General features: G+C 36.9%; 1 protein-coding gene across 2 annotated transcripts in view; it reads right to left on the reverse strand.

The window, feature by feature from the left end:
• The window catches only part of dlc1 (DLC1 Rho GTPase activating protein), an 89,488-nt gene extending 64,003 nt beyond the window's left edge, over positions 1-25,485 (reverse strand). Inside the window, exons 1-4 of one of the 2 annotated variants that reach the window (XM_043235917.1) lie at positions 24,952-25,485; positions 22,554-23,937; positions 9,174-9,323; positions 8,527-8,667 (exon numbers count right to left, since the gene is read on the reverse strand). In XM_043235917.1, the coding sequence (XP_043091852.1) occupies positions 8,527-8,667; positions 9,174-9,323; positions 22,554-23,861 (1,599 nt within the window). In that variant the 5' untranslated portion in view covers positions 23,862-23,937; positions 24,952-25,485. Of the gene's footprint in view, positions 1-8,526; positions 8,668-9,173; positions 9,324-22,553; positions 23,938-24,354 lie in introns of both variants that reach the window. The other variant, XM_043235923.1, reaches the window with a different exon arrangement.
• Positions 25,486-26,288: the final 803 nt, after the last annotated feature.

Consider the following 26,288-nt stretch of genomic DNA (forward strand, 5'->3'; position numbering starts at 1 on the left):
CTCTGTCCGCTGATCTTTGACCTTGTGTAATCCCAAAATCCCTGGAACAGATCATACTGACAGAAACACCTCCATCATCGGCCTCGAAAGAGTGATGCATCCTGTTATATGAAGAATGTGGCTTTCCCTACAAAACATCAGAGCATTATTCTTCTACTTTATCTATCTTATCTTCCATGTTTTTTCATGTTCTGTCTCTCTCCCCAATTCCTTTATTGCCCTCTGTTATCACATTCTCTTATTTTATCTACCCCATTCTTTGTTTCCACATTCCTCCGCTTTTGTTAACGTACCCTCATCCCTGTATCCACCCATCCTCCTCACATGAAGCCAGATGCACGCTGGGAATTATCTTCACGTATGTAAGGGGTACAAGTGGCTTATCTGAGGAGTGTGCATGTGTGTTTAGCAAGATAACTACATGATTGTGATCTTATTGGACACAGTGTACCTCAGACATTTTAAAAACTCTTCGTTTTTGTGTTAGTATCGAAAATGTCCCCATCATACTCAAGGCATAGCATGTGCAGTAATGTACAGAGATATGGGAACATTGTAAAAGGATTACTGACCTGAATGACCAGAAAATGTGTGAAAAGGTGAAGCACCAAAATAAAGGAAATTATCATTGATGTTTTTAAAAACACTGCCCCAATTAAAACAACAACAACAACAAAAATGTTAATCATCTTTGAGAGCAAGGGCACCCCCTGGAGTTTTGGAGGCCTTATGCAACTTGCATATTTTACCTATAGGGAGGATCGGCTCTGATTGAAAACTTTTCCTCTCAGATTTTCTAACTAACAGTACAGTTTGTCCATAGCTAAAGACAAATCCACCCATGGCATTCCTCTCATTGTTGATAGTGCTGCCACTAATGTCTGGATAAAACATTGTCTAGAGAACACAGACACCAATACACACATAGGGTTACTTACACATACCTGCATATAGTTCATCTGAACACACACCCACCCAGGTAAGCATACATAATCTAGACTCCCCAACAACAATGACGGTTCTCAGACACACAGCTAAATAATGACCTTAGCGAGATCCATGCTGGCACCCTGCAAGCTATCAACAGTAAATCACCCACAAACACTCATACATACACATGAATGCCAACACCAACAAGACTGTAAAGTATTGCGCAAAATATACCTCAACGTGCATTAAAACTCCACAACCCACTGACTCAGGTTTCGCAACCATGATGTGAAATTAGGAGTCTGCAAAGTCTATGAAACACGATGCAGTAGAACGTTAGCCATATTATCATAGCGTGACTGTGACCACTACAGTAACACATTCAACATTCCTTTATGTGTAGGCCTGTTGTTTTCCCAAATTCACTGAAACAACTCAAGGCCACCGACAGTGAAATACTATTAATACTTTCGGAGAGCTTCTGGCATGCTCGGAATAACTATATTTGAGCCTGAGCACTGTTACCATGTGCTATCCCAAACACACCACCCTCATACGAGTGGGAAGAGGGTTAAAATGAGCTCAGAACAAAAGAATAAAAGATGGAGAGGAAGCAGGGAATGAGGTGGCAGAAAAGTTGAGTTAGTATAAACACCATTTCTGAAGAAAGCAGCCAGCTAGAAGTAAACAACCAGCAAATAGCCACATAGCAGGTGTACTCTTACTTTCATAAGTGATCCAACAAATTTTCTGAAATAATGTCTGCAAGATGAAAATTTACAGAATTCCAAAACATGAAGAAGAAATTCAAGCCATTTATAAAATACGCAGGCAGTAAGCAATTAGCAGCCAACCATTGAGCAATGTCTTAACAATTGCATACTGTAAACACACACACACAGACACACACAGACACACACACACATACACACAGACATTCGGAATACTTTAATAACTATACAGAAACACCACAACAACCATCCACAACACCCCATCATCACACCATGCACAAAATTTGAACCAAAGGACAACATTTCATAGTATTAAAGAAATGGAAGAAAGAAAGAAATTGTGAAAGAAATTGTTTACAATGTAGTAATTTTTACAGATTCCATCACCCTTGCCTGGCAGCACTGGACCACCCAAGTACATGTCATATGTTACATTTCAGTCATGAGAGTGAGAGTTTTTTTTTGGTATGTGTGTTTAACTATGCAATTGTGTGTGCAAGCGTGTGTCCCCAGTCGTTATGGGGCAGGACTGGGTCACATTTTTTAGGCCGTAAGGTCCCTGGGCACAGGTTGTCACGGCATTAGGGATCAGAGGTTGTATCAGGTGTCCAACAGAAAAAAAAAACAACAACGGGGTAGACCACTCAAGTATTCATTTACTCTGTGTGTGTGTGTGTGAGAGAGAGATGGGATAAACACCAAGCAGTTAAACACATTTAACCAGTTGGCAGGGCAGAATTACATGGATATACACTGAAAGTAAACATTAATTTTATATCCAGTTATACTGTAAATGTCTAAAGTCATACATATTTTTCGTAAATTAAAACAGTTTTCAAAAACTTTTGTATGTTCAGCACATCAAAATAAGTACTTCTTTAAAGCACACTAAATTAAAACAATTTAATAAAATAAAACTTTAATTTATATTGCTATATAGTGAAATATAGTAAAAATTGTCTGTTAAACAGATAAAATGTCCCCAAACAACAGTTTGTACTGTGGTGTGTGGTAAAATTCTGGTCTGGAATATTCATTGTTGTTTTTTGAATTGCAATTTGTGTGCAGTTTGTTACAACTTCTCTCATACTTGGGGTTAGCTTTTTTTTAAAAAACCCCATATCCCTAAGTTTTCAATTTTGGCAAGTAAGTCACCACATACTGGTTGTGCTACAGACATTGTGTGGCTTTAAGAGAAGTGAGCATTTGGTTTTCTAAGCAACCAGACTACAAATGGCAGCAATTAAATTTAAAAGTAATATCATAGCATCTGACTTGGGCTCCTTTGACTTTTGACATCCCAACAATGCCCTAGCAACAACCCACAACATCCTAATATCACATCAGTGAGAAGTCTCATTCTGCATTGCTGCTCTGCCTTAACGAATTCTGCTTATAAAACTATTGAAGTTTTGAAAAAGGTTGTGCACAAGTGTGTGTGTGTGTGTATGTGTGTAAGTTGAGCAGGTTGAATTGTAGAGTTTACCAGCCCCCTAGTCTGGTTAAGAATGTGCAGCTGGTAGGGGTCAGACTGGCCCACCCAAAGTCTAAGTGGGTAAGGTGTGTGAGTGTTTCGACGACACACACACACACTCACACATAAATGTAATGATAATAATACCTATATACATACTCTGTGCACGCACATACAGACTTCACGTACATACAAAGTTATTTTTGCCTCGGGTCTCAAAGGGGACCTTATTTAGTTTATTTAGTTTTTCTGTACATATATTCATGCTGTCTGCAGAGTGTGTGGACACACAGATGCTATCTATACCCCCCGAACCTCAAACTTTTTCCATAACTAATGAAGACATTCCAGCACGTGCACTGAGAAACGTGGGAAAAAACGACCTCTCTCTTTCTTATTGAGAACACCCCCTTCTTTACCCCATAATGACTTCCATATGTTATATGTGAACCATTTTGGCAGGAAGTGATGTAAATTGTCCCTCAGGGCATGTTACATGGTGTAAACTGTATTCCTGACTCAATGATCACTCAAAACTTAGCTCCAATCCAAGCTAAAAAACAACCAGCTGCATACAGAAATTATCTATCATTTTATTGAGAATTTGAACTTACAGAACTCTAATACAACAAGAGTCCTTTAAAGAATATTCTGGTGTTTCTATATTTACCATTTTGTGAGAACAAACAGAAAAACATGTATCTATCTTTCCCGCATATGGTATGGTCCGAACAATATGATGGCTAGGGACTTAAAGGAAGTAAAAGTACAACAGTAGACAGGATAAACAATTACACTGCGTACTAATTCTACTTATAAAGGACATAACAAGGACAATGACTGATCCCAAGCTACTAGTATTTTAAGTAGTTTTGTCTTGCCATGGTAACTCAGTGGGGATTTTCAAAACATTATTATTTGTGGGATTGGAACAGTTTTAAAATGCAACAGTGCCAAAAGAAGAACCTTTTTAAAAGAACCTTTCATGGAACGATTATTTTTCCTCAGTGTGAAAAACTTCCACTATAAAGAACTTTTCGCACAGTGGAAAGTTTCCAGAGATGTTTATGGTTCTTTGGGGAACCACTTATGCCAAAAAAAGTACCTTTATTTTAAAGAGTCTAATGTGAAAAAAGGTATCAATCAAAATGTTTAATGAGCTGGATCAATAATGTGCACCTTTCTTGAGACTTAAAAGTTCATTCTCATTCTCTGCAGGCTAGAAAGGTTGTGGGTTGAATACAAGATCAGGAATGTTTTGAGCAATGTTGCTGTCAAAGGGCAACAAGGTGAGACACAGGGCCCACAACCGATCTTAAGTATCCAGATTGAAATTTGTTAGCCATTCTTAATGGGAAAGTGCCCAAACAGCGCTGTTTAATTGTCCCCATGTATCATCAGCCTTAGAACATTCCCTCCAATTGTCAGTAACCTCACAATAGCTGGTATTTCCCCGTTTTTCCAGCCCTAATTGACTCCATGGATTAGAGAAAGAGAGTCAGAATGCTAATCCCTGTAATCCAGTATAATCCAGGCTCCAATAACAATGGAAGAAGCTGAATTAAGCAGACAGCACTTTGGGAAAACAAGAAATGAGGCTAACCTATAGAGTGCCATGCAGAGGCACACAAGGAGGGCGGTAATTACCCTGCTGGGCACAGTGGTCCGAGAAAGAGACACAAAAGCAAGACCAACGATGTCTGAATGCTAAAAATCACTATATATGTATACTCTATATGTATGTTCCAGAAGAGACCAACCTCACAAACTGTGCAAGATACTAAAGTTAAAATAACAAAATGACAAATATATATTTATATATATATATATATATATATATATATATATATATATATATATATATATATATATAAAGTCAAAATTACAAAAATAAATTTGCAACATGTAAATAATAAAGTCAATCTATTAAATATTATGTCATGTTATGAAATATAACAACATCTGTTATATATATAGAAACTTCCATACATGAATGCATCAAAGCACAGCATTACGTGATATTCATGGTCACATTTTCTTGAAAATACATTCATTATATTTAACATATAAGCTTGTGGGTGCGTGCTGCACATAACACCTGTTTCCAGCTCTCCTTTGTCTGTGCGTGTTTACATATTTACATCATGATTTATAGTTATCGATGCTTTCACATACTGGGGAAACTGCCACGCACATCTTTTCTTCTCCTGCCATTCTGCACCTTTAAATTTATAGACAACAAACGACTGTACTTCACTTTGGCTGCCATTCTCTGTTTAATATACAAATATGACGCCAGTTCCGACAGATGAAAACCCCTTAAGACAGATAGACTTCTTATGCTGAGACCTCAGGGGCTTTAGACAAATATATTGAGTTCTGTCCATGCCGGGCCAATGAACTGTCAACATCACAATGCTAGCCAAATACACAAAACATCTTATGCTCCTGACAAGCTTGAGTTATGGGATGAAAGTAGACTGAAACATTCAGGGTTCTGGATCATGTGAGGAGAGAAACAAAGACTGTAATGCAGTCAACACAACCAAATGTGTACTAAATGTTTTCCCTTATATTCAGACTGCTGAATTGAAATTGAATGAATTAACCAATGACTGCTGTAAGTACTCATGGTTCCATTGAAATTAATCTGAAGGGTGGCAAAGCATATTCATAAGGCGGCTTAGATGTTCTCCATGGCTGCCAGTGTCCTCTAAACACAGCTATCTCTTTCTTTTCAATCTTCTTACATAACCAGAACCTCAGAGTTGTTCATTGTGATGTGTAAAATCAATGATATCATACCATTCCTGAGCCATGTCTGATTTTTTCCCCTCTGTTTTCTGACATGCAGAGTAGGATCAAGCCCTTGTTTTGAGCTGTAGGAATGCCTCATATACAGCTTGCCTGACCTTGAACACTTTGGAAAACAGCGATTTCCTGCTTAAGGTCAAAAAGAGGTTACATTTTCAACATCCTTCTCTAAAAAACAATCTTTTTTGACACCCATTCTCTCACTCATTCTCAACGAATCCACTGTGAAACTATGAAAAATTAGCTTACTCCACAGTTTGGCTGTTTATCAGTATTTAACTGAGAGAGAGAGAGAGAGAGAGAGAGAGAGAGAGAGAGAGAGAAACCTTTATATCAGCTCCATTAAGAGGAAAGGGGGTAAATTATTCATAAAACACTTAGGGAAGGTGGTAACATAAGAGTTCTGAATTATTTAATGTGGGTGAATATTCAATTTTGAAGTACAAATGAATGCTGTTTGCAGTGAAAATGGATTTAAAAAACACCCACAAATACTGGTATATTTTATATTGTGAAATTAGGTTGATTTGCTGTGTATAATTTCTTTTCATCTTTTTGCTGTTGTCATTTTTAAAAGAAGTGTCTTATACTCACCAAGATTGCATTAAAAATTTAATTAAAAATTTCTCTCTCTCTCTCTCTCTCTCTCTCTCTCTCTCTCTCTCTCTCTCTCTCTCTCTCTCACACACACACACACACACACACACACACACACACACAGACACAGTTAATTTCAGACCATGCAAAGGCTATGAGCTAGAAGGTGACTGATGTATTTTCAAACAGGCCTCATGATTTCATGACTGACACAGCTTCTAGTCCTTTTTCTCAGCATCTATTTATTGAACTTTCTGTTCATGGAGACTATGAGCACAGAAGGTACAAGCACTTTGCTTTCTGGTATGGACATAAACTTAATTTTGGGCACTGCTACTGTGGCTCTAATTGACACACATTAGCAATGATGGGCAACCGTGGCCTTGCAGCGCTCCGTTAGCGTTTAACATACCTTAGCAAGAGCAAAGAGGCTTGCGTGCAAATGCTGTGTATGTGCTAGTTAGCTTGTGTGTGTATCACAAGGCCTAACCTTTCATGTGTTTACCAGGTACACTTATGTAATCCAGTGAGGAATGGCAGGAACGAACAAACAGAAAGGTGTGAGTAGAAGCTTATAAATGTGCACACACACACTTCATGGTTGCAGACGTTGAATAAGTGTCAGGGTAAACAGTAGTTTCTCTTGTAAACAGGAATGGCTTCATGCATACTTTGCGACACGTGTTCCACGCTATAATGTCTGTGGGTACTTGCTCAAACGTGTAAACTTGCATTCCCTGTGCTTTTCATTATGGTGTTTAATGATCTTCTTTCTGGCTCCATTTCTCATCTCTTATCTCCTTAATCAAGATTAAATGAATACAGCCATTCAATGAGCAACATGCTTCATTTTAACATTACCTCAGTCAAAATGACTACAGACTGAAAGATAAAACAAAATTGATCATACCGAGATAAGGCATTAATCTGTCCAGATTAAATTTGCAAACAGGAATATATTGTGATTTTTTTTTTTTCTACTTAAAATATTTTTGTTATATTGTTTACTGCAATATTGAATGCTGATTTGGTGCTCAAGACAGATTTCCAATTATTATCAATGTCGAAAAAAGTATTTATATATGTGTGTGTGTGTGTGTGTGTATGAAGAGTTTATTTGCAAAAAAAAAAAAAAAAAAAGATTTTTACATTTTTATGTTTTTTTTTAAATAAAAATAAAATAAAAATTTCTTTAGTAAGCCAATGTCTTCAGGCACATTATTTGAAATTGATCTCCAATATAATTTTTGTTCAAAAATGCATCTCAAAGATCATTGATGTCATTGACTGCTCCTCTGGAAGGATATTGACTTTGACATTGATTTGAACAACACCGTTATCTTTAATATACTTCCTCACAGTCACTCAGACTTGCCTTTATTCATTTGTTTCAGCACCCAAACAGATATTTTAAACCTTATTCACATATACAGAAATGTAAACATTCTCTTCATCTTTTCCTGCCTCTCACTGACACTTTAAGTGTTGTTTGCCATGTACAAATAACAAGCATGTAATGGCTAATCAAACGGATGATTCTTACGCTCACCTCTAAACAAAATCTCGCTCGCATCCATAGACATTCAGACACTAGTAGAAGATTGTAAGGAATGTTTCTCAGTGTGTTTTAGCTGGTGGAAGTTGGCAGACGGCAAAAGCTGTTATTATCATGTTCCAGCAGCTTTAGCCACTCAGAGAGAAAGAAAATGAGAGACGAGACGAGAGAGGGAAAGAGAGCATCTTTCTTCAGTACACTTTCAAGTGGCTGCTGGAACCACAGCACACTCTAATTTTTCTGTTCGCTGTCATTCAGCATAAAGAAAAGCATATGTAAATGTTGGACACTTAAGCGACACTTGAGAGACGATTGACACCAGGTTGACCGATTCCAGAGCCATGAGAATGTATGAATGGTATGTAAAGGCACTCCTCACATTAGTGGAAAGCTGACCTGCTCAGGTGACTGGAAACTTAACCTACCTCATTTTTTGGTCTAGCCCCAGAGGTTCCAGAGGGCCCTGATGATGACAGCGATGATGTAGAGCGATAAAGTGGGGTGTTTAGAGACTGTGAGGAGGCTGAAAGACTCCCTGCTGAATCCAGCATTTCTAAATCAACGTCCTGTTGAGGAAAAGAGCAACATTGTACCACTTTCAACACATTCTTTAGTATTGTTAAAATGATCATTATGTTTATTTCACATAATATTCACTAAATTATAAATAATATGAAAATGAATAATTATTCAAAAACCCAAAAGAATTCTACATAGATTTAGTGCTGGTACTGAAGGTCTGACGCAGTTGTTGACCATTATTTCATTACGTCATTACAAAACTTAGGAACCAGTTCTCACTAGAATTAACTCAGACTCTCAATTAAAATGTACAAGTAGTTACTTATTAGCAGGCCTATTATCAGTTATCTGCATGACCATATTGTAAATTCATAATCTTACCCAATACTGGAACTGAACAACTACCTAACTTTTAATAAGCTGCAGATTAGGAGTTTATGAAGGCATACATCATAATTAATGGTTAGTTAAAGTAAGAATTTAAAATAAAGTATGACCCAAGACTTTGAGATGTAATTTGCATGAATTCTCTTGATTGGTTGTCACTCACCGAGATGATCCGCCTCTTTAAATTGGGCGTGCCATTGAGGGAGGAGCTCAGAGCATTCTCAATCTCTTTATCCAGCTGATCCAACTTCATTATTAACAAAACCATTGAGTCCAAACGTGACCTTTCCTTTTCCCTGTCTTCCCGTGAGCTCTGAAATGAGGAAAACAGTTTCGTATAATCAGATTGTATTCAAGAAATGCAATCTTAAAACCAATGCTGACATTAATCGCTCCCAATGACAATTCTTTAAACATATGTCATACCAGACCAGGCGGCGACTCGGATGAAGACGGGACTTTTCCATACAAGCTAAGACAACACTTCATTACATTTAATCTAATCTTTTTACTGGCGGCTAATGCTATTAAAGGAATAGTTAACCTAAAATAGAAATTCTGTCGTCATTTACTTGTGTCATTACCAAACCTTTAAGACTTTCTTTTGCCAATAAGAAAGTTTTTTGAATCTTCAAGGTCCCAGGGACTAAATCTTGCTAAATAAATAAATAAATATAACTAAATATATATTTACATTTCTCTCTCTCTCACACACACACACAGACACTTTTGGCATGGAAACCCTATTTTAGACTGGTTATTAAAGTATTAGCACAGGGCTACAGAAAGAGAGAGGGAGTAGAAGACAGAAGTCGTAATGCTACTCAAGCAGAGAGGAATGATGCTGGCACTTGCCCCGTGTCTGAACCAAGCCTGTGCAAACAGCCCCACACAAAGCAGTGCAGTGTGTAAATGGTTTGCGTAGCTTTTACTGGTATTTACCCTTAATACACGCTTGTCTGTCACAGAGCACACAGCGAGAGAAAGAGAGACACTTCGCCAGTAATGAGCTAACAAACATACAATCCATTGTCCAAAACACACATTTTACCTCCAGACAACTTGAAGGTTTTTAAGAGTTTGTTTTTGTTCTAGCATTCAGCACACGTCATCAGGATTAGTCGGTAGACGTCTTTCACGAGCACAAGTTCACGCAACTATATTGTCTGGCTCCACAGATCAACATAAAACGAGCACAACTTACGAGTACTGTGTATGATCTAATGAGCTTATACCACAGGAAACAAAGTATTATTAAACCATGGCTTTAAATAAAAAAGATAAAAATATTTAATCTGTATTCACTGAAAATCTCATTCAAATGTGCATGTTTGCTTCACGCCAGGATTGAGCATAGTTTATTGTTTAGAAAATATTTGATTCACAGTGTACTTTTGTGCTGCACTGGAAGCCATTTAGGTTTAGAATGACTTGATGGCAAGCAAATAAGTCTTTTAAGTTTAACTCAAAAACTGGCGTGCTGTAAAGAGATCGTGGCTGGCATTTATATACATAAGGACAAATTCATTGCAGTCACAAGGCCATTTAACCTAGTTCTGCTGATTAGGTGTGACAGATGCAGGTGTTGACAAATTTAGCTCATCATCTCAAAGGATGTGAGTGTAAAGTATGTGTGTCGTTTTTTAACCTTATTGCATCTAAAATCCATGTACAGCATTGTTTTAATACAAAACAATGTCGCTTTCGCATGTAAACAGATTTATTTACGTGGATTAATCTGAAGAACACACAATCATGCCCCTCATGACAAATCAGCTGACAACAGGACTAGAGAATAGGAAAAGCTGACGCATTCACTCTGACAGATGCACAAGTCTTGCAGAAACACAAAGGTGCCTATAAACATCTATATATCACGTCTATAATCAGGTTCTCGTTTAGCTTTAAATGTGTGTCCTGCGCTAATTAAGACCACTCTGTCACAGAGAATACTGTTTGTTTTGGACTGTTCTTGGTCAGCAGAGTCTAACAAAATAGAATCTGCTTCACATCAACATAGCACAGTCAAAGAGTTGCACACTATTTGTCATCTCTTATCTAGGAACTACACTATGACAAAATGTAAATGCTGATTTTTTGGAATCTTTATCAAAATAAACTCACTAAATAAAGTTTAAAAATAAGTTGTCATGGTAAACATTTAATAAATAATATTTTGTAATATTTTGAATTATTCTTCATTTATATATTCTATTTTTGTGTGTCTTTGTCATTTTAATTATTTTTCCTCTTTCTATTATCATTAAAATGGATTGATATTTTTTAAATCAAGGTTTTTATTATTATTATTATTATTATATTATTTTTTTATTTTAGAAAAATAAATGAATATAAATAAATAACATTTGATTTATTTGTTTGTTCATTTTGCTATACAAAGTCTAAAATTAATTAAATTTATGACATAAAAGTCATTATTTAGGGGAAAATATTTTTAGGTTTAATAAATGTAGATTTAATAAATGTATATATCTTTAACTAACTGTCTAACTAACTAACTACATAAAAGCATACATACTATACATACAAACATTCCCACTTTTTGGCTCTGTAAGGTTTGAAATGCTGAAGTTACAATTTAACAATTAAAACACGTTTTTTAAATGCACTCAGAAAAGGACAATTGGGACTGTGATCGTGATCTCTTGAAAATCAAATGGTTTCTCTTCGACACTAATGACATTAAATGGAGAGCAAATGGAGACTTTTGCTTGAGTGAGCTCATGAGAAAACCACCCCAGCTGCCGGTGCTGCACATGTCTGCTCTAAAAGTTTTGGAAGAGATCTCGACCAAGTTCCACACTGTCCTCATGTTTTGCCAAGATAGCAGAGTTTGCAATCAAAAGTGAGAGATCTCAACTCAAACATAATTTATTTAGTACAAGACAAAATTATCTGAACTTTGCTGTCCACAGCACATTCATAGCACTACTCTGACTAATGACGACATATTATATCTTATTTGCTTGCATTTTTACGAAGTATTTTATAGAAGAAGAAGATATTTCATTAAAAGGTAACTTCATCAACATCAGTCAAATGGTACAGTATTTTCTTTTTTTTAAGTGACTGAAAACACAGAGGTCAGGGCAACACCTGACAGTACAACATGCTAACACCACATTCCTGCACGTAATGCATGAAGTGAATGAGAGACAGAAAGGTTCCTCCTCATCTTGCTTCCTTGCTGGCTTGTGTGTGATATCAGGTGTTACACTGACCTCAGGTGGTGTGCTTTTAGTAAGACACTATACAGACATTCTACACAAATCTCACATTCACAAATGTAATCTTGTATATATAAAGCATTCTGATGTTCTGATATAAGCCTCACTATTGTATTCCGAGCCTAGCTACGCACACTGTATGCATACAGATCTATAACGTTTACTATATTTTTTATTGTTAAAAATACCACAAAAGTAGAATGCATTCAGGCAAATAGCTCCCATTAATGGAGAAAGCAGACTTTGTTACATTTCAGAAAGGAATTCACATTTTATGTCATTATGAAGCATTCTCTGTCTCCAAGGTTTTTTTCTAAGAATATTCAAGACATTTTAAGACCTTTCATAGCCACAAGGACAGAAAAGCACACACACACACACACACACACACACACACAACACACACACACACACACACACTATAGTGACATTCAACATTGACATTTTGACTGTGCATTTTGACTGTGCATCTGCTTGTACTTTAATAAGATTCAACAAAAAATGTGAAACTAAGTCAGTTACACAGAGACACTTTTCTTAATAACTATACTGTTGTTTTTTGGTATCTTATTTTTATGCCATTTTACGTGCAACAAACCAACAAAGACAGAACCAAAAATCATAAAATTACGTCAAAATGGTTTAATAAGAAGAAACAGTTAAACCAGGATTAGGAACAGATAAGGAACATTTCTTTTTTTTTTTTTTTTTTTTTGCTTATGCAGGTACCAAAGCTGGTGTAGACATGGGCTCTATGATTCATTTATTAGAACAAATCCAATAATAGAGAATAGAGGGCGTTACAGAAATAAAGTGAGTGTAATTTGGCTAGTCATTCAAACTCAACATGTGGCAACCAGCAATACGTAAAATAAAACGGTTCATGTATAATTTTGAAAGTACTGTTTTTTATTTTAGAAATTAAAGAACTGTTATGGGTAAAAGAAAATGAGTCATGTTGGTTGGTATTCTCAACCTTTGGATTTTCAGTCTTTGAACAGCCATTGTCCGTTATGTATCTTACTGTCTGGCTCTCATTCTTTATTTACTATAATCTACTTTTTCCTTTACTTGAGACTTTTGCTTTACTCTTTATAATCATGTGGCCTTGGCAAACATCTCTCTCATATATATATATATATATATATATATATATATATATATATATATATATTTTTCTTTTTTTTTTCTGGGGGAGTATAGTAAGCTAAAGACTCAAATGGTTTGCTCATTCAATTTTTACAGTTACAGTAGAGTCTCTTTATGATAATGATATGGTATTTTATGTCATTGATAGATAGATAGATAGATAGATAGATGGATCAATAGATAGATAGATAGAAAAGTGTCACTGTGTAAAAGCCAAAAAGGTAATCTTCTTTTAAACAATGCAGCACTCATAGTATTAAATCGATCAACAGATTTTTGCTGTAACTTCTAAGTGCTGAATCCTTCTGTTTTTATGGCCATCGTGAAAACAGTAACCTGTTAAAATATGCGTGCAGAAATAAACATTATACAGCTTTCTGCAATTGCTGTAAAACAGAGCTAAGAGCACCAGAGGCCCAGAAAGAAATCAAAAGATTTATGCACTAGTTTGTGTGTGTGTTCTCTCTCTATTATTACTAATGTCTTGTGACTGCCTCCCCATTTATTTTCCATTTAGCACAGAATTAGCCTGTCAGCATCAGTGCTTTGCTGTTGGATTTGTCGAGGTGAGCCAGAACTTTGTGTGTGTGTGGAGAAAGCTAGTTGCATGGACGCCTAAGCTTTTCCATGACACACGCTCATTCCGAAATGCTTATAAACACAGCACACACACACAGAGCCCAATGTTTTCACTCTCATGTGATGCATTATTCCATCTCTGATAAAAATGAAAACCAAACCAAACCCTCAAATGGAGAATTATACCAAAAAAGAGATGTCAACTGCACTTTAACAGGGATGAAAAAATATTCGAAATTACCCCTGTTTCAGTCTCTTTTAGTGTCTTCTAGGGGTCGCATTCCTACAGGCTTCTTCCTGTTTTGAGATGACAGAATTCCCACACTGTGAGATCTCCCAGAATCTTCCTGCTCTTTTCTCTTTTCCTCTTTCCCAGAGATCTCTGGGGAATGTGCTTATGACCAACTCCGTGTGTACTCAGTGACCCCAGAGATCTTTCCTTAAGACCTCAACATCTGAAATGAGTGTGTCCTGCAGAGTGACACATCGCTGGTTAGCCACTAATATAAAATGGAAGCTGTCAGCGGCCAACTATACTGCTTAATCCTTCTCTAGCAAGACTGGCTTAGAGCAGAGAGAGAGAGAGAGAGAAGGAATAAAACTGGACACACGATGAAACCTCTGAAAGATGCTATAGTGCAATTTCAGGCCTTATCTCTTATTGTAATTAAACGATTCCAACACTGTGCATTAGGGGAATGTATGCAACATGCATGCAAGGTCAAAAAACACATTCATTGTCTTAATAATATGCATTTATTTTTATCTTGTTCAACAACTCTCAAACAAAAGCCATTCATTTTTACCACCCTTCCTTTGCGTTGGTCTTAATACCATTTCATCATGCCTGCAATGCCTGATAAAGCAGGTTTGAGAGCGCAGTACTGCTTTGTGTACACCCTTACTGGGGAAACCACAATTTAACCCTTCAAAGCGGCACCTAGTGGCAGAGAATGAATTTGCTTTTTCATTCAGACCAGCACGAAAAGACCAAAAAGTCCTATCAAAAAATGACACTGTCACTTTCAGTCAATTATATCCTCACTTAAGAAATTTTAAATAGGCGGATGGATGGACAATCAGTTGTGGGCAAACTTGGCAAGTAATTGTTTTGGTGTGGCAAATTATAGTAAATGCTCAAAATGTCAGCATACAGTGTTTACTTTCACACAGTGTCTTGCACCTCAGTGCCTGATGGCTCATTTAGTGTGACTCATGTACTTTCAAAAATACATGATTACTGTAATTGGCTTAAGATAGCTCACAGTATAACAACTTCACCTATGATCAACCACCTAAAAATGTCTCCAAGTCAAAAATGCAGTAAGTCATACACAGTCATATATTTGAAAACATTAGAATTTTCCTTTTTTTTTTACTAGGAAAAAAGAAGTATGATTATAACTGAACCAAGAGGCCTAACGCACTGAAGAAAAGTCCAAATGCAGGGTGTTTGCAAACACAACCTCATCACAGATTTTCAGGAAATGGCATACGATTCTGCATTCCTTTGGTAAACTCATTTACTTCAGTATCTGAAGTATTCTGGTATCTGGCCCGAGTCTTGAACATGACATTACTGCGTCATGTGACTGCAACAGATGTCCATGTTTAAGTGGGACAGAGACTGGGTGCATTATGGGAAGGCATAAAGAACAGTTTCAGAATTTCCTTCCTAATTATTGTGTTGGATATTATTGAATAAGGTCAGTCAGAGAGCTGGTTTGTTCAAGGATGCACTGAATAATCCACAACAGCTACCGGAGAAAAATAAATTTGTTACAATTATGTGATTACCCTTCCTTGGTTTAACCGCTTTGTTAAAATCAGAGCTACATCTGTCTAAATATTTAATAATTAATTTCATTCAGGATTCTCTGGACATACGCCATGGTAATATCATGATATTCTGGATGATTTTAAAATGGTACCTCAATATATCATACATTATGTATGATATATTTTAGTATATGTAACAACGAGTTTATGTATTTTTTTAAAATAAAATAGGAAAGTACTCTTTTTAGTCTACTTTCTATGTACTTCTCAGAAATATACTTAAAATTACATTTAAGTATACTTGACTTATACTTAGAAAAAGTCTAAATATATTTGAGCTATACTTATGCTTCAAAAATGCCTGTTTTCATTGTTATACTGTAGGGGGAGCACATCTGTACAGAATTTTCAAAACGCAAGCAAAGAAGAATGTGAAACAACAGATGATTCCATAAAAGTTATGGAATAAAACAGTTAGACTCAGACTTTACTTGAACGTATTTAATTAGTAAACTATTAGTAGTATGCCTAAGTTAACATTTATATACTAGAAAGTGGGCCAATTTAGTCCCAAGTAGTACTGAAATAGTACACTTATATACTACTGTTATACTAATTATACTACTGTCAGGCTAATATTTGTATGCTTTCTACATAAAGTATACTTAAAAAAAACATACTTGAAAATAATTGAAGTATACTTAATAAAAATAAACCTGAGATATGCTTCTTTATCAAAGTTTGAATCCCCCAAATATATATATATACCATGAATCAATTTTTCAAAACATGTTTTTGGCTTGTCCTGAATCACTATGGTACACCTATAATAAGTGCTTATATTCAAACTGTTCAGACTGGTTAATAGTTCAGTACTTGCGTGATTCGCCATAAACATAAACAGAGAGAAGTAGCTCCGGATACAATGTTATTCTGCAATATGCACACAGTTCTGTTTATTAACCTCTAGAGCACCACATTTTTGCGGACTGCAGCTTTACACATCTACATGCACGTGTATGTATTTACACAGCACACATAGATATATTATGTAAACAACTTAATAAAAAATAAACTAGAATAAACACAAAAGCCTTTCACATAATAAAAGCAGAGGATGAACAGCATCTGTCCAGGTCAAATATGAAAAGCAGCACATGACTGTAAGTTCTTCCTTTAGACATTTCCTCCTGCATTAAGCCACATATCTGTTTTGAAAGTTGCAGGCACACATTTCTAATCTTGTTTGGTGTTTGGCCCTGATATAAAGCTTTTCTTAACAGAAGAGAGTTTTGAACTCTTGGCCTGGTTTTGAGTTCCCACTTGAATCATTTATTGGGATTTGCAGCAATGAAACATAAAAGGCACAGGAACTAGTGTGGGGCCAAGGGGCATCCGATGCTCTGCGTACACAGAGGCCTTTAGCAGTAGTTTGACCTCTTTCATAGAGTTCAAAACACAGCTCAAAGGAACTGAACATGCTGCAATGCTGCTTGTTGTACATGCAGAACAAGACTAACACTGATGGACACACACACGCACACGCACACACACACACACACACACACAGACACACACACACACAAACCTCTTGCTTTAGGAAAAGGAACATGATAGTATAAATATGACTTCATATTCTAACCCTGAAAATGGTGTGTGCACTACAGGGGGTGTTTAACAAGCTTTTATTTCTATTTTCTCACAGTCAGCACAGTCAACTCTTGAAAGAATTCTGCCTTAAAAGCCCTGTCGGGGCCAAGAAGATATCAGCATGAGTGTGATTATGTGAATAGATGCCCATTTCACTCTCCTAGAGGACATTTTGAGTTCATTTGACATGTTCTTTATTGTTCCTTTCCTTGCAGGACACACTGGCACTACCTCAGAGCGAATGAACAAGACATACATCAGTAGTTCTCTTCCTAGGATGCAACCGTAAGGACTTTTATAAGGTTACAAAAGATTAAATATTTAAACTATCAAATAATCCTGACAAAATGCCTCATGGTTTTCACAGCTAAATTAATATTAAGCATCATTAGTGTTTTCAACTTTGATAATAATATTGAATCTTGAACTTTGAATTACAATATTATTGTTTTACCGTATTTCTATACAATAATATACAGTAAAAGCAATAAGCACAGCCTTGGTGAAAATAAAACACTTGTTTTAAAAATAAGATAAAAATCCACCCTTAAACCATGATGCAAATTTCCAAAAATCCTAATTTGTGCTCCACGGAAAATATATATAGGGTTGGATTTACATAAAGAGCAAATGCTGAAAGGGTGAACTATCCTTTTCATCTTATCTAGCGCTTTCCGCATCAATAAACCACTGAAAAGGCCACGCTGCTCAACAGGCTTCATCAGTTTGACTATGCACTAACTAGCAAGACCAATGTGAAATATGATAATAATGTGACAGCATGGAAAGAACATGAAGGTCTAAGTTAGTCTTTTTAATAGGAGATTTCTTCTAACTTTGCTCAGCTCAAGGCCAAATCAGCAGTATTCATCAGGGAGCTAATTATGAGGTTGATCTTCATCATTAATATCTGTATCATCATAATTACTGTACCTTTGCACAATTTAATTATCCTTCTGTCTCTAAGGGTGAGTGAAAAGCAATACATAAACCGAGAATGACGGGGCGATGCTCAGCCTTTTTTAGAAAAAAATCACACATTAAATCTGTACATTCATGAATTGAACTGAATTAAAAATACATAATTTGATCATTAATCAAAATCGTATTGAATTGATTCTTATCGTGAACTGGATCAAATAAAAAAAAATGAGAAAGGAAAAAGGAAAAAAGAAAAAGAAAATCATGGTAACACTTGAATAGACTACAGTTAGTTAGACTAATAAAGAGTGAATTCTTCTTATTAAGAGTGAATTCACTATTATTTAATTATCTCATAGTCAAATAATTACTCAATAGTAATAAGTATAGTCAATACCAAACTTTACTGTATTCATATTCAGTATCAGAGTAGGCAGGGTAGGTGATTTAGTGCAAAAACATTTTATTTATTATGCTGATTAAAGTCTCTTTAAGTGAGTTTTTTATTTCAAGTTAAGTGTTAACATGTATTTATATTAAATGATCTCAGTCTCATGAATGTATATGGCAAGGAAAAACTAAATCTTGTGGTATTGATCGAAAAATTTACCTAGGCATTGATATGACACCCATGTACATACTGCCCTCCAGAAGTATTTCTTTATTTTTGCTGTAGACTGAAAACGTTTGTGTTTTACATCAAAAGATGAATATCAGATATCACCTTTAGTTTGAACCCACCCATTTTTCATATGAGCAAAAGTACTGGAACAGATAGAATTAACATATATTAAAGTGAAAAAGATTTAGGTTTGGTTGCAAATCCTTTGCTTTAAATAACTGCATCATGCCTGTGACCCACTGACATCCCCAAACTTTTGCATTCTTTCTTTGTGATGCTTTTGCAGGCTTTCAGCGCAACCTCTTTCAGTTGTTGTTTGTTTTGGGGGGGTTGCCCACTTCAGTCTCCTCCTTAGCAGGTAAAAGGTATGCTCTATAGGGTTTAAGTCTGGAGACTGACCAGTCCAGACTAAAACCTTCTAATTTGTGCCCCTGATGAACTCCTTTGTTGTTTTTGTGTGTTTTGGATCATTATCTTGCTGCATGGTGAAGGATCTCCCAATAGGTTTGTTTGCATCTTTCTTTAAATTGGCAGACAAAATGTTTCTGTAGACTTCTGAATGTGTTACATCGTTGATGAAGATTAATGAGCCTGTCGCAGAATACAGGCCGTGCAAGCCGCAGCCATGACATTACCTCCACTGTGTTTCACAGATTAGATTGTATGTTCAGGATCATGACCAGATCCTAATTCTTTAGCTTGTTTTTTTACCAATAGACAACTCTCCGGTGTTCATGTTGGTTGCATTTCTTAACTGCAAATGCTGTTTGAATAGCCCACATCTGAAACCGAGCATAAACATTCAGTGCTAATTATTGTTTGAATAATCATTGTGATAGGACACACCTGGGCCACAAAATACACCTGTCAGTCACATGTTTTAATACTTTTGCTCACATAAAAAAATGGTGGGTTCAAACAAAGGAAGTTGTTTGTCAGATCCAGATCCAAATACCTGGAAATAAAAGCTGGCATGTGAATCTCTTGTCTTATATTCATCGTTTGATGTCAAACCCAAATGTTTTACGTTTACAGCAAAAATAAAGGAATTGGCCTCACTGCCCCAATATTTCTGGAGGAGATTGTATAATATGCAATAATAATACTTACTGATGCCTATTAATGATGAACATGGATGAACTGACTATTTGCTAATACTTAACTAATGATTTATAGTGTGCAGTTATTATAAAGTGTTTTATAAAACACTGAAAGGTATAAAACATATGCATCACTTCTCTGAATACCCATAGCTTCAAACCCCTACAGTGTGCGCAAATTCATGCGTACAGTCGCAAATGCATTAAAAAAAAAACAAATGGAGAGAAAACGTGATCTCATACAGTTGCTCAATATGGGAAATGATTTCTGAAACAGTCACTGTGTTAGTGCCACTTAAACGGTTCCAAGAATCTCAAATCCACCATGAAGCCCAGATTCATACTTCAACTCCCTGATAAATCCCCCGACTGACACAATCCAGCACATTCAGAGTGTCTGCGTGTGTGCAGCATCATGCATGAAAGGGGAAATACTTCAGTTATCACTGGTCTCATTATCTCCATCATCTGCACTGCTGTGTTGTCGAGAGAATAACCAAATGAGCATCCAGTATCTCTCGGTCTACATTACTAATACAATCCCTTGCTATCTTTATTGCTCCGTTCACAGACAAGATGATTGGAATAAGTGAGATTCCTTCTGTACTCATGTGTCAAACTGAAACTCCCACACTCAAGGGCTCTTGTTGCTCACTCTGTCCTTGAACTCCTAATAGTTCATGTCTCCATTAGCAGTAGAAAAGAGTCGTTCAAGCCCTTAAATGGCTCGCATTCACTCCAACGCTCTGTAACAAACACAAATCCCCACAAGAACTCCAGCCACCAGCCCTGGATTTCAGCCTCACAAATAAATGACAATTACACAGCATGGCGTGTTTTGCTTGGGCTGGTTCCTGTCTAATGGATCCTGCTGTATAAATAATGACTGTGTTTTGGACGACGCCTCCAGGGTCTTGTGGAATACGGCAAGGATGAATAAACACAGAAAGCTATGAGAGACTTTACCTAAGGGACCGAGGTTGGCAAGGCGGGCTGCTGTCAATCACCCACGTAAACACATAAAGGTAAAAATATGTATTCATACAAGCACAACTACTACAGATCACGCATACAACGCCCGTCACACAGCAGCAGACACACAATCACAACACATAGTTACGTGTTTTTGTTCGTGCCCTTTTAGGTCTCGTTTGACGCCAGATTCTTGGACTGTGAAACATTCCACAGAAGCCCATGGCCAAAGATGTAAGTTGGAGTGATGTCATTGCTTTCTAAAGGGCGTGGCCGTGAGCTAGCATAGTGATTTAGGATGTGGTGCTTGAAAAGCATGGCGCTATATAAATGCTTTTAATCAAAACTGTGTATACAAGCAAGCACAAACATGGAACAGGAAGAAAGAGTCTGTAGAAGAAACATGTTGGAACTGGTTTAAAACAAGCTAAAAATAAAAGCCAGCATGCATGCTGGCCACTCATGACGTACGCTGTGCATAAGACTAATACTTTTATTCAGCAAGGATTCATTTATTTGATAAAAAAATAACAGTTAAGACTTTTATATTGTTATAGAAATACCTGCTTCTAATATATGCTATTTCTCATAAATTTTCATCAAGGAAATCAAATATATATATATATATATATATATATATATATATATATATATATATATATATATATATATATATATATATATATATATATTATTTTATATATAAAAATATGGTTTTCAATAAATAAATAAAAATTAGAAGCACAACTCTTTCAACACTGACAATAATAAGTAACTGAAAATTCTGTTTTGCCATCATAGTAATATATAGCATTTTAAAATGCTAATGAGCACTAGAGAAATCTTACCGACTAGAAAAGGACTTTGCTATGTGTATTGTAGGCCATTCGTAAGTCAATGGAGACCATTCTAATTCTTGTGAATAGATATGACTTGAGTTAATGCTTCTTCAATATACATATATCTATGTGATTATTTTGTCTTTTTTTAATGAAATGTACCAGGTGAAATTAAAGTGAAAACAGCAAATATAATCAACTTAAAAAGTAATATCACACATTTTAACAACAAGCCCCATTGTTTGCATTATAAATGATGCTTGTAGCACAAACATCCCTCACCCCCTTCCTCCCCCATAACTTCCTGTCTACTTTCCACTGACTACAATAAAACTTGCAAAAATACCCCAAAATAAATAAATACATAAAAAAGTAAATACAGTGAAACTAATATGAAACTAATTAAAATCTTGTGATGCATAACATAGACACCCCCCCTCCCCCAGATTTGAGTTTATTTGCATACTTAATTGCTTTGTTGCAGTCAATTTATGTGGAAATTCCCCCAGAATTTCCCTTACAGACCGACTGATGACCTTCATAGTCATGACACTACCTCATGGACAAAATGAATTCTTTATATACTGCATGACAACAGCACTTTTTAAAATCTCTGCTTTCTTACTTACTTTGCTTAAGTGTAAATAAAAAGAACACAAAAAAATTGAATGAAAAATGTCTTACCTTCCGTGTACGAAGCTTTACAATCGAACCTTCGGCTTTTGAGACACTCTCAAGGTCTTTGGCTGCATTTGTACATTGGTTTGCCTCTGAGGATGTTGGTTTCTCACAGTTGATAGTATTTAGGTCTGTACTTGTTGGATGTTCTGGCATCTCTGCTGGTATCTGACCCAAAGCATCTTCTCCAAATTCAGGAAAGGAGCCCTCATGGATGGTTTGGAGTTTTGATGAGCAATCATGCCATGTTTCCATGATGTCAGTTTTTCCAGATGGTTCCAGTTGAGACGTTTCACAAGCAGGTGGTTTCAGGCTTTCAATTTTTAACATATCATGATTACAACCTTTTAACATGCCATCACCTTCCTGATTTTCTTTGTCTTGACTTTGAGATACTACGTGACGTTTGCACACTAGACTTGCTTTATTAGCATCTGAGCTAGCTTCTGGAATGTGAAATTCTTGAGAAGTTGGTGAAGACAACAAGTTTAGGGTCACAATTGTGCCTGTGTGTGAGCATTCAACTTTGCCACATGTTAGAACTGTCTGTTCAGACATTTCACAACATTGCCCTTCCACAATATTTGTTGGATCAGCAGATTTCTGCTGTGAATCAGAGGTGGGAGTTTTATTAGTTATGTCTGTGATCTCACTTGTGACACTCATGTGCTCATGCACTAACATCTGACCGCCCACACTGAACTTCATCATGGATTCTGTATTTTCTTTGCAAGTTCCACTTTTGGGATAAATTAGTTCAGAACAGTCAACTTTGACAGAGTGACTGTCCTTCAACACATCTGATAAATCATCCGTTTTCTCAATTTGAGCTAATACTGGGGTATGGAGCACAGAATGTGTCAGGCTATGGGAAGCAGATACTTTATCTTTGTTTAGTTCTTTATTATCTGTATCTCCATTGTGAGTCTGGAAATTTCCTGAAGCAGAACATTCCAATTCATCTTGGTCTGCCACGTTGTCTAAAGGTAGCCTGCTATCTTGGTCACTCTTGTGCTGTGCTATCTCATTGAATGTATCTCCAGGCATCAATGATTGGCATTTTGTGCTTTCGCAGTTAGCTTGAGCTCCACCCTTAAACTTCTGCACTATCCTCTCCATTGTTCTTGTGCCATCTCCAATCCAAAGTCCCAAAGTCCAAAGCTGAAGATGACCACACTCAGGCAGCGAGGCACACCTACCACGCTGGTACCGCACATGGCAGCAGACCAAGTCTAGGTCATCATAGCTGTACTGTAATCCTGTCCGTGGGGTTACATGATCCTCCCAGCTTCTCTTACGAATAGCAACAGGCATGGCCAGATCCCTTGGCTAGCCCATAGAGGAGTATTATTATGGCCCACTGAAAGTACAAAACCAGATACAGGTCCTCCTGCAGAGAAAAAGAGATAAAAAGAGAATTTCTTCATTTTCAAACGCTTGCGATCTTCATATTTGAAAAATGGACACGATATGCCTAATGAATCCTATTGACATTGAAACTCAAGTGCTCTTAAACTTGTTTAGTCTGAAGAGTCTGTTCTGTATTATACGGAAAACCACACTGACAACTTAATGTGATGCCACAGTCCTTTTCGAACATCATAAATACTAGATTTATTCTTGAAGGACCAGGTGCATACAAAGCAACAAGAAATTGTCAACGACTTTTGACACTGCTTTTTCGTTGCTTACAGAAAAGATTATTACCTATTACAGCTACACGAAGAACAAACATTTATAGCAGATCTCATAAACAGCTGTAGGACTTACTCATGAAGGAAAAGAAAAATAAACGAATCGCATTTACCCTCGTGCCAACTGTTGAGTCAGTCAAGCGTTTGACCAGACCCTCCACCCACTCAAAAATACAGTAAGACTTCTCTACATTTTGCACCAGTCATTCTTCAGTGATTAGCCACCAAGGACTGACTTCTCTTTAAAATTAGACCAAAAGGAAAGTCTCAAGATGGAAAGAAGTGCAGTAATAAAAGACCGCTGGGGGAAACCACACAGCGTGGTGAAATGGCAGAAGCTCTTGTACTCCTTTAGGTCTGATAGATCTTCTTGACGTCTATGTGAAGTCAGCGGTTAGTGGCGAGAGTTCAGAGACGGTCCTAACCAGGACATTCCTCTCACATCTGGCCAGAAGTTTCTCCCTCTGTTGAACATCTGGTCGTAAGGTCCAACTTTCCTTTGGCAAGCACTTTCGCGGATTATTCGTTTTCGATAAAGACGGTCTTGTCTTAAAGAGAGATAATGCTCAGTTCCTCACGTCATTGACATCCTGAATTTACTTTGTGCTTGTTTGGTAATGTCTAAGCCCACTCAGTTTGAATATAAACAACGAAAATATGACAGAAAGCCAAGAGATTCATAAGCAAATAATGAGTCTAAGCATTAATACCTGGATGCTTCTTTCCTCTGGCCTTGTGAGTGTGTCACTCCGTGTTGGTGCTGTCCGGCTGTGGCGATGGAGCGGCCAGTTACCCACTGGCCTCGCTGTGTGGTGAGCTCACCCTCTGACACAGCTAGCTCTGTTCTCAAGCCAGCCAGGACGTCAAGGTCATGTGTCTCCAGGGGTCAACAACTTTCTATGGTCCCATGCGATGTTACAATCAAACACAATTGCTGCATTGAAAAAGTCTAACGGAAAATAGCAAAGAAAAGCACACTCTGTTTTAAATAATTCTCCAAGGTGCAAAATAAATAAACAATTCCACGTTTGAAGCTTCCAGAGTAGTACTACTTCAGTTGTGTTGATAGATCAAGTTTTTAGCTGTCAGACTGGCATGCGCTCTTCAGCAATAAGCGTCCCTAATTGGTTCTGCAACCAATTTGCGTTTTTCTTTCAATGAGGCGGTTGAAGAGATGATGCAAGAACTCCAGAAGAGGGAGGAGGAAGCCATTTGTTTAGACCAATCTCTCCCCAGACGTCTGGAGTGATCACTGATCGTGGTCAGTTCCTGCTAGAGCTTTTTCTCCCTGGAAGAAACTAGGAGGAGGAGAAGAAAACAGAGACGCGTGGAGCTTGAAACGTGGAGTGTTGTCATCTTGACGGCATTAGAGGTCTTTGCTTGGGATGACTGTTCTTTTTGTTTCTGGCAGTCTTGAGTCACTGCTTTTCTTTCTTGCTCTCTTCCTCTATCTGTCGCTTTCTCAAACTCTCTTTTTAGAAAACAGGCTCTTCACATCTCTAAAGTGCAGTTCTTCTGGAGACTGACAGTCTACTTTTTACTCTCGCTCTCTCTCTCTCTCTCTCTCTCTCTCTCTCTCTCTCTCTCTCTTCTTTTCCCCCCTTTTCTATTTCTGTGCTGTTCGTAACATTTAATTCTTCCTATAAAATCGGCATGCCACATTTCCTTTCCTCTCACTGACATTCACACACAGGAACACACACAAACACACACTCTCTTTCCACGCCTCTGTGTGTGTGTGTATCAGTGTGTTAGCTGGGAAAAGCACTCTCCAGTTTTGATTAGAAGCAGACAGCGTGCTGTGTAAAGGTTTGAGTCAGAGGGCCAAGTCAGATTGCAGTAATGCTTGGCACTCATTTCTGATTTTTTCTTTTTTTTTCTTTCTGTCACTAACGCAACAGCTCAAGCATTCTTACCCAAACACTTAAACAAATCTTTATAATAATAATAATAATAATAATAATAATAATAATAATAATAATAATAATACTGCTACTACTACTACTAAGTATTATTATTATTGTAAATAATAAAATAAAAAATAATA

The sequence above is a fragment of the Puntigrus tetrazona genome, chromosome 1, assembly GCF_018831695.1.
Source record: "Puntigrus tetrazona isolate hp1 chromosome 1, ASM1883169v1, whole genome shotgun sequence".
NCBI classification, from domain to species: domain Eukaryota; kingdom Metazoa; phylum Chordata; class Actinopteri; order Cypriniformes; family Cyprinidae; genus Puntigrus; species Puntigrus tetrazona.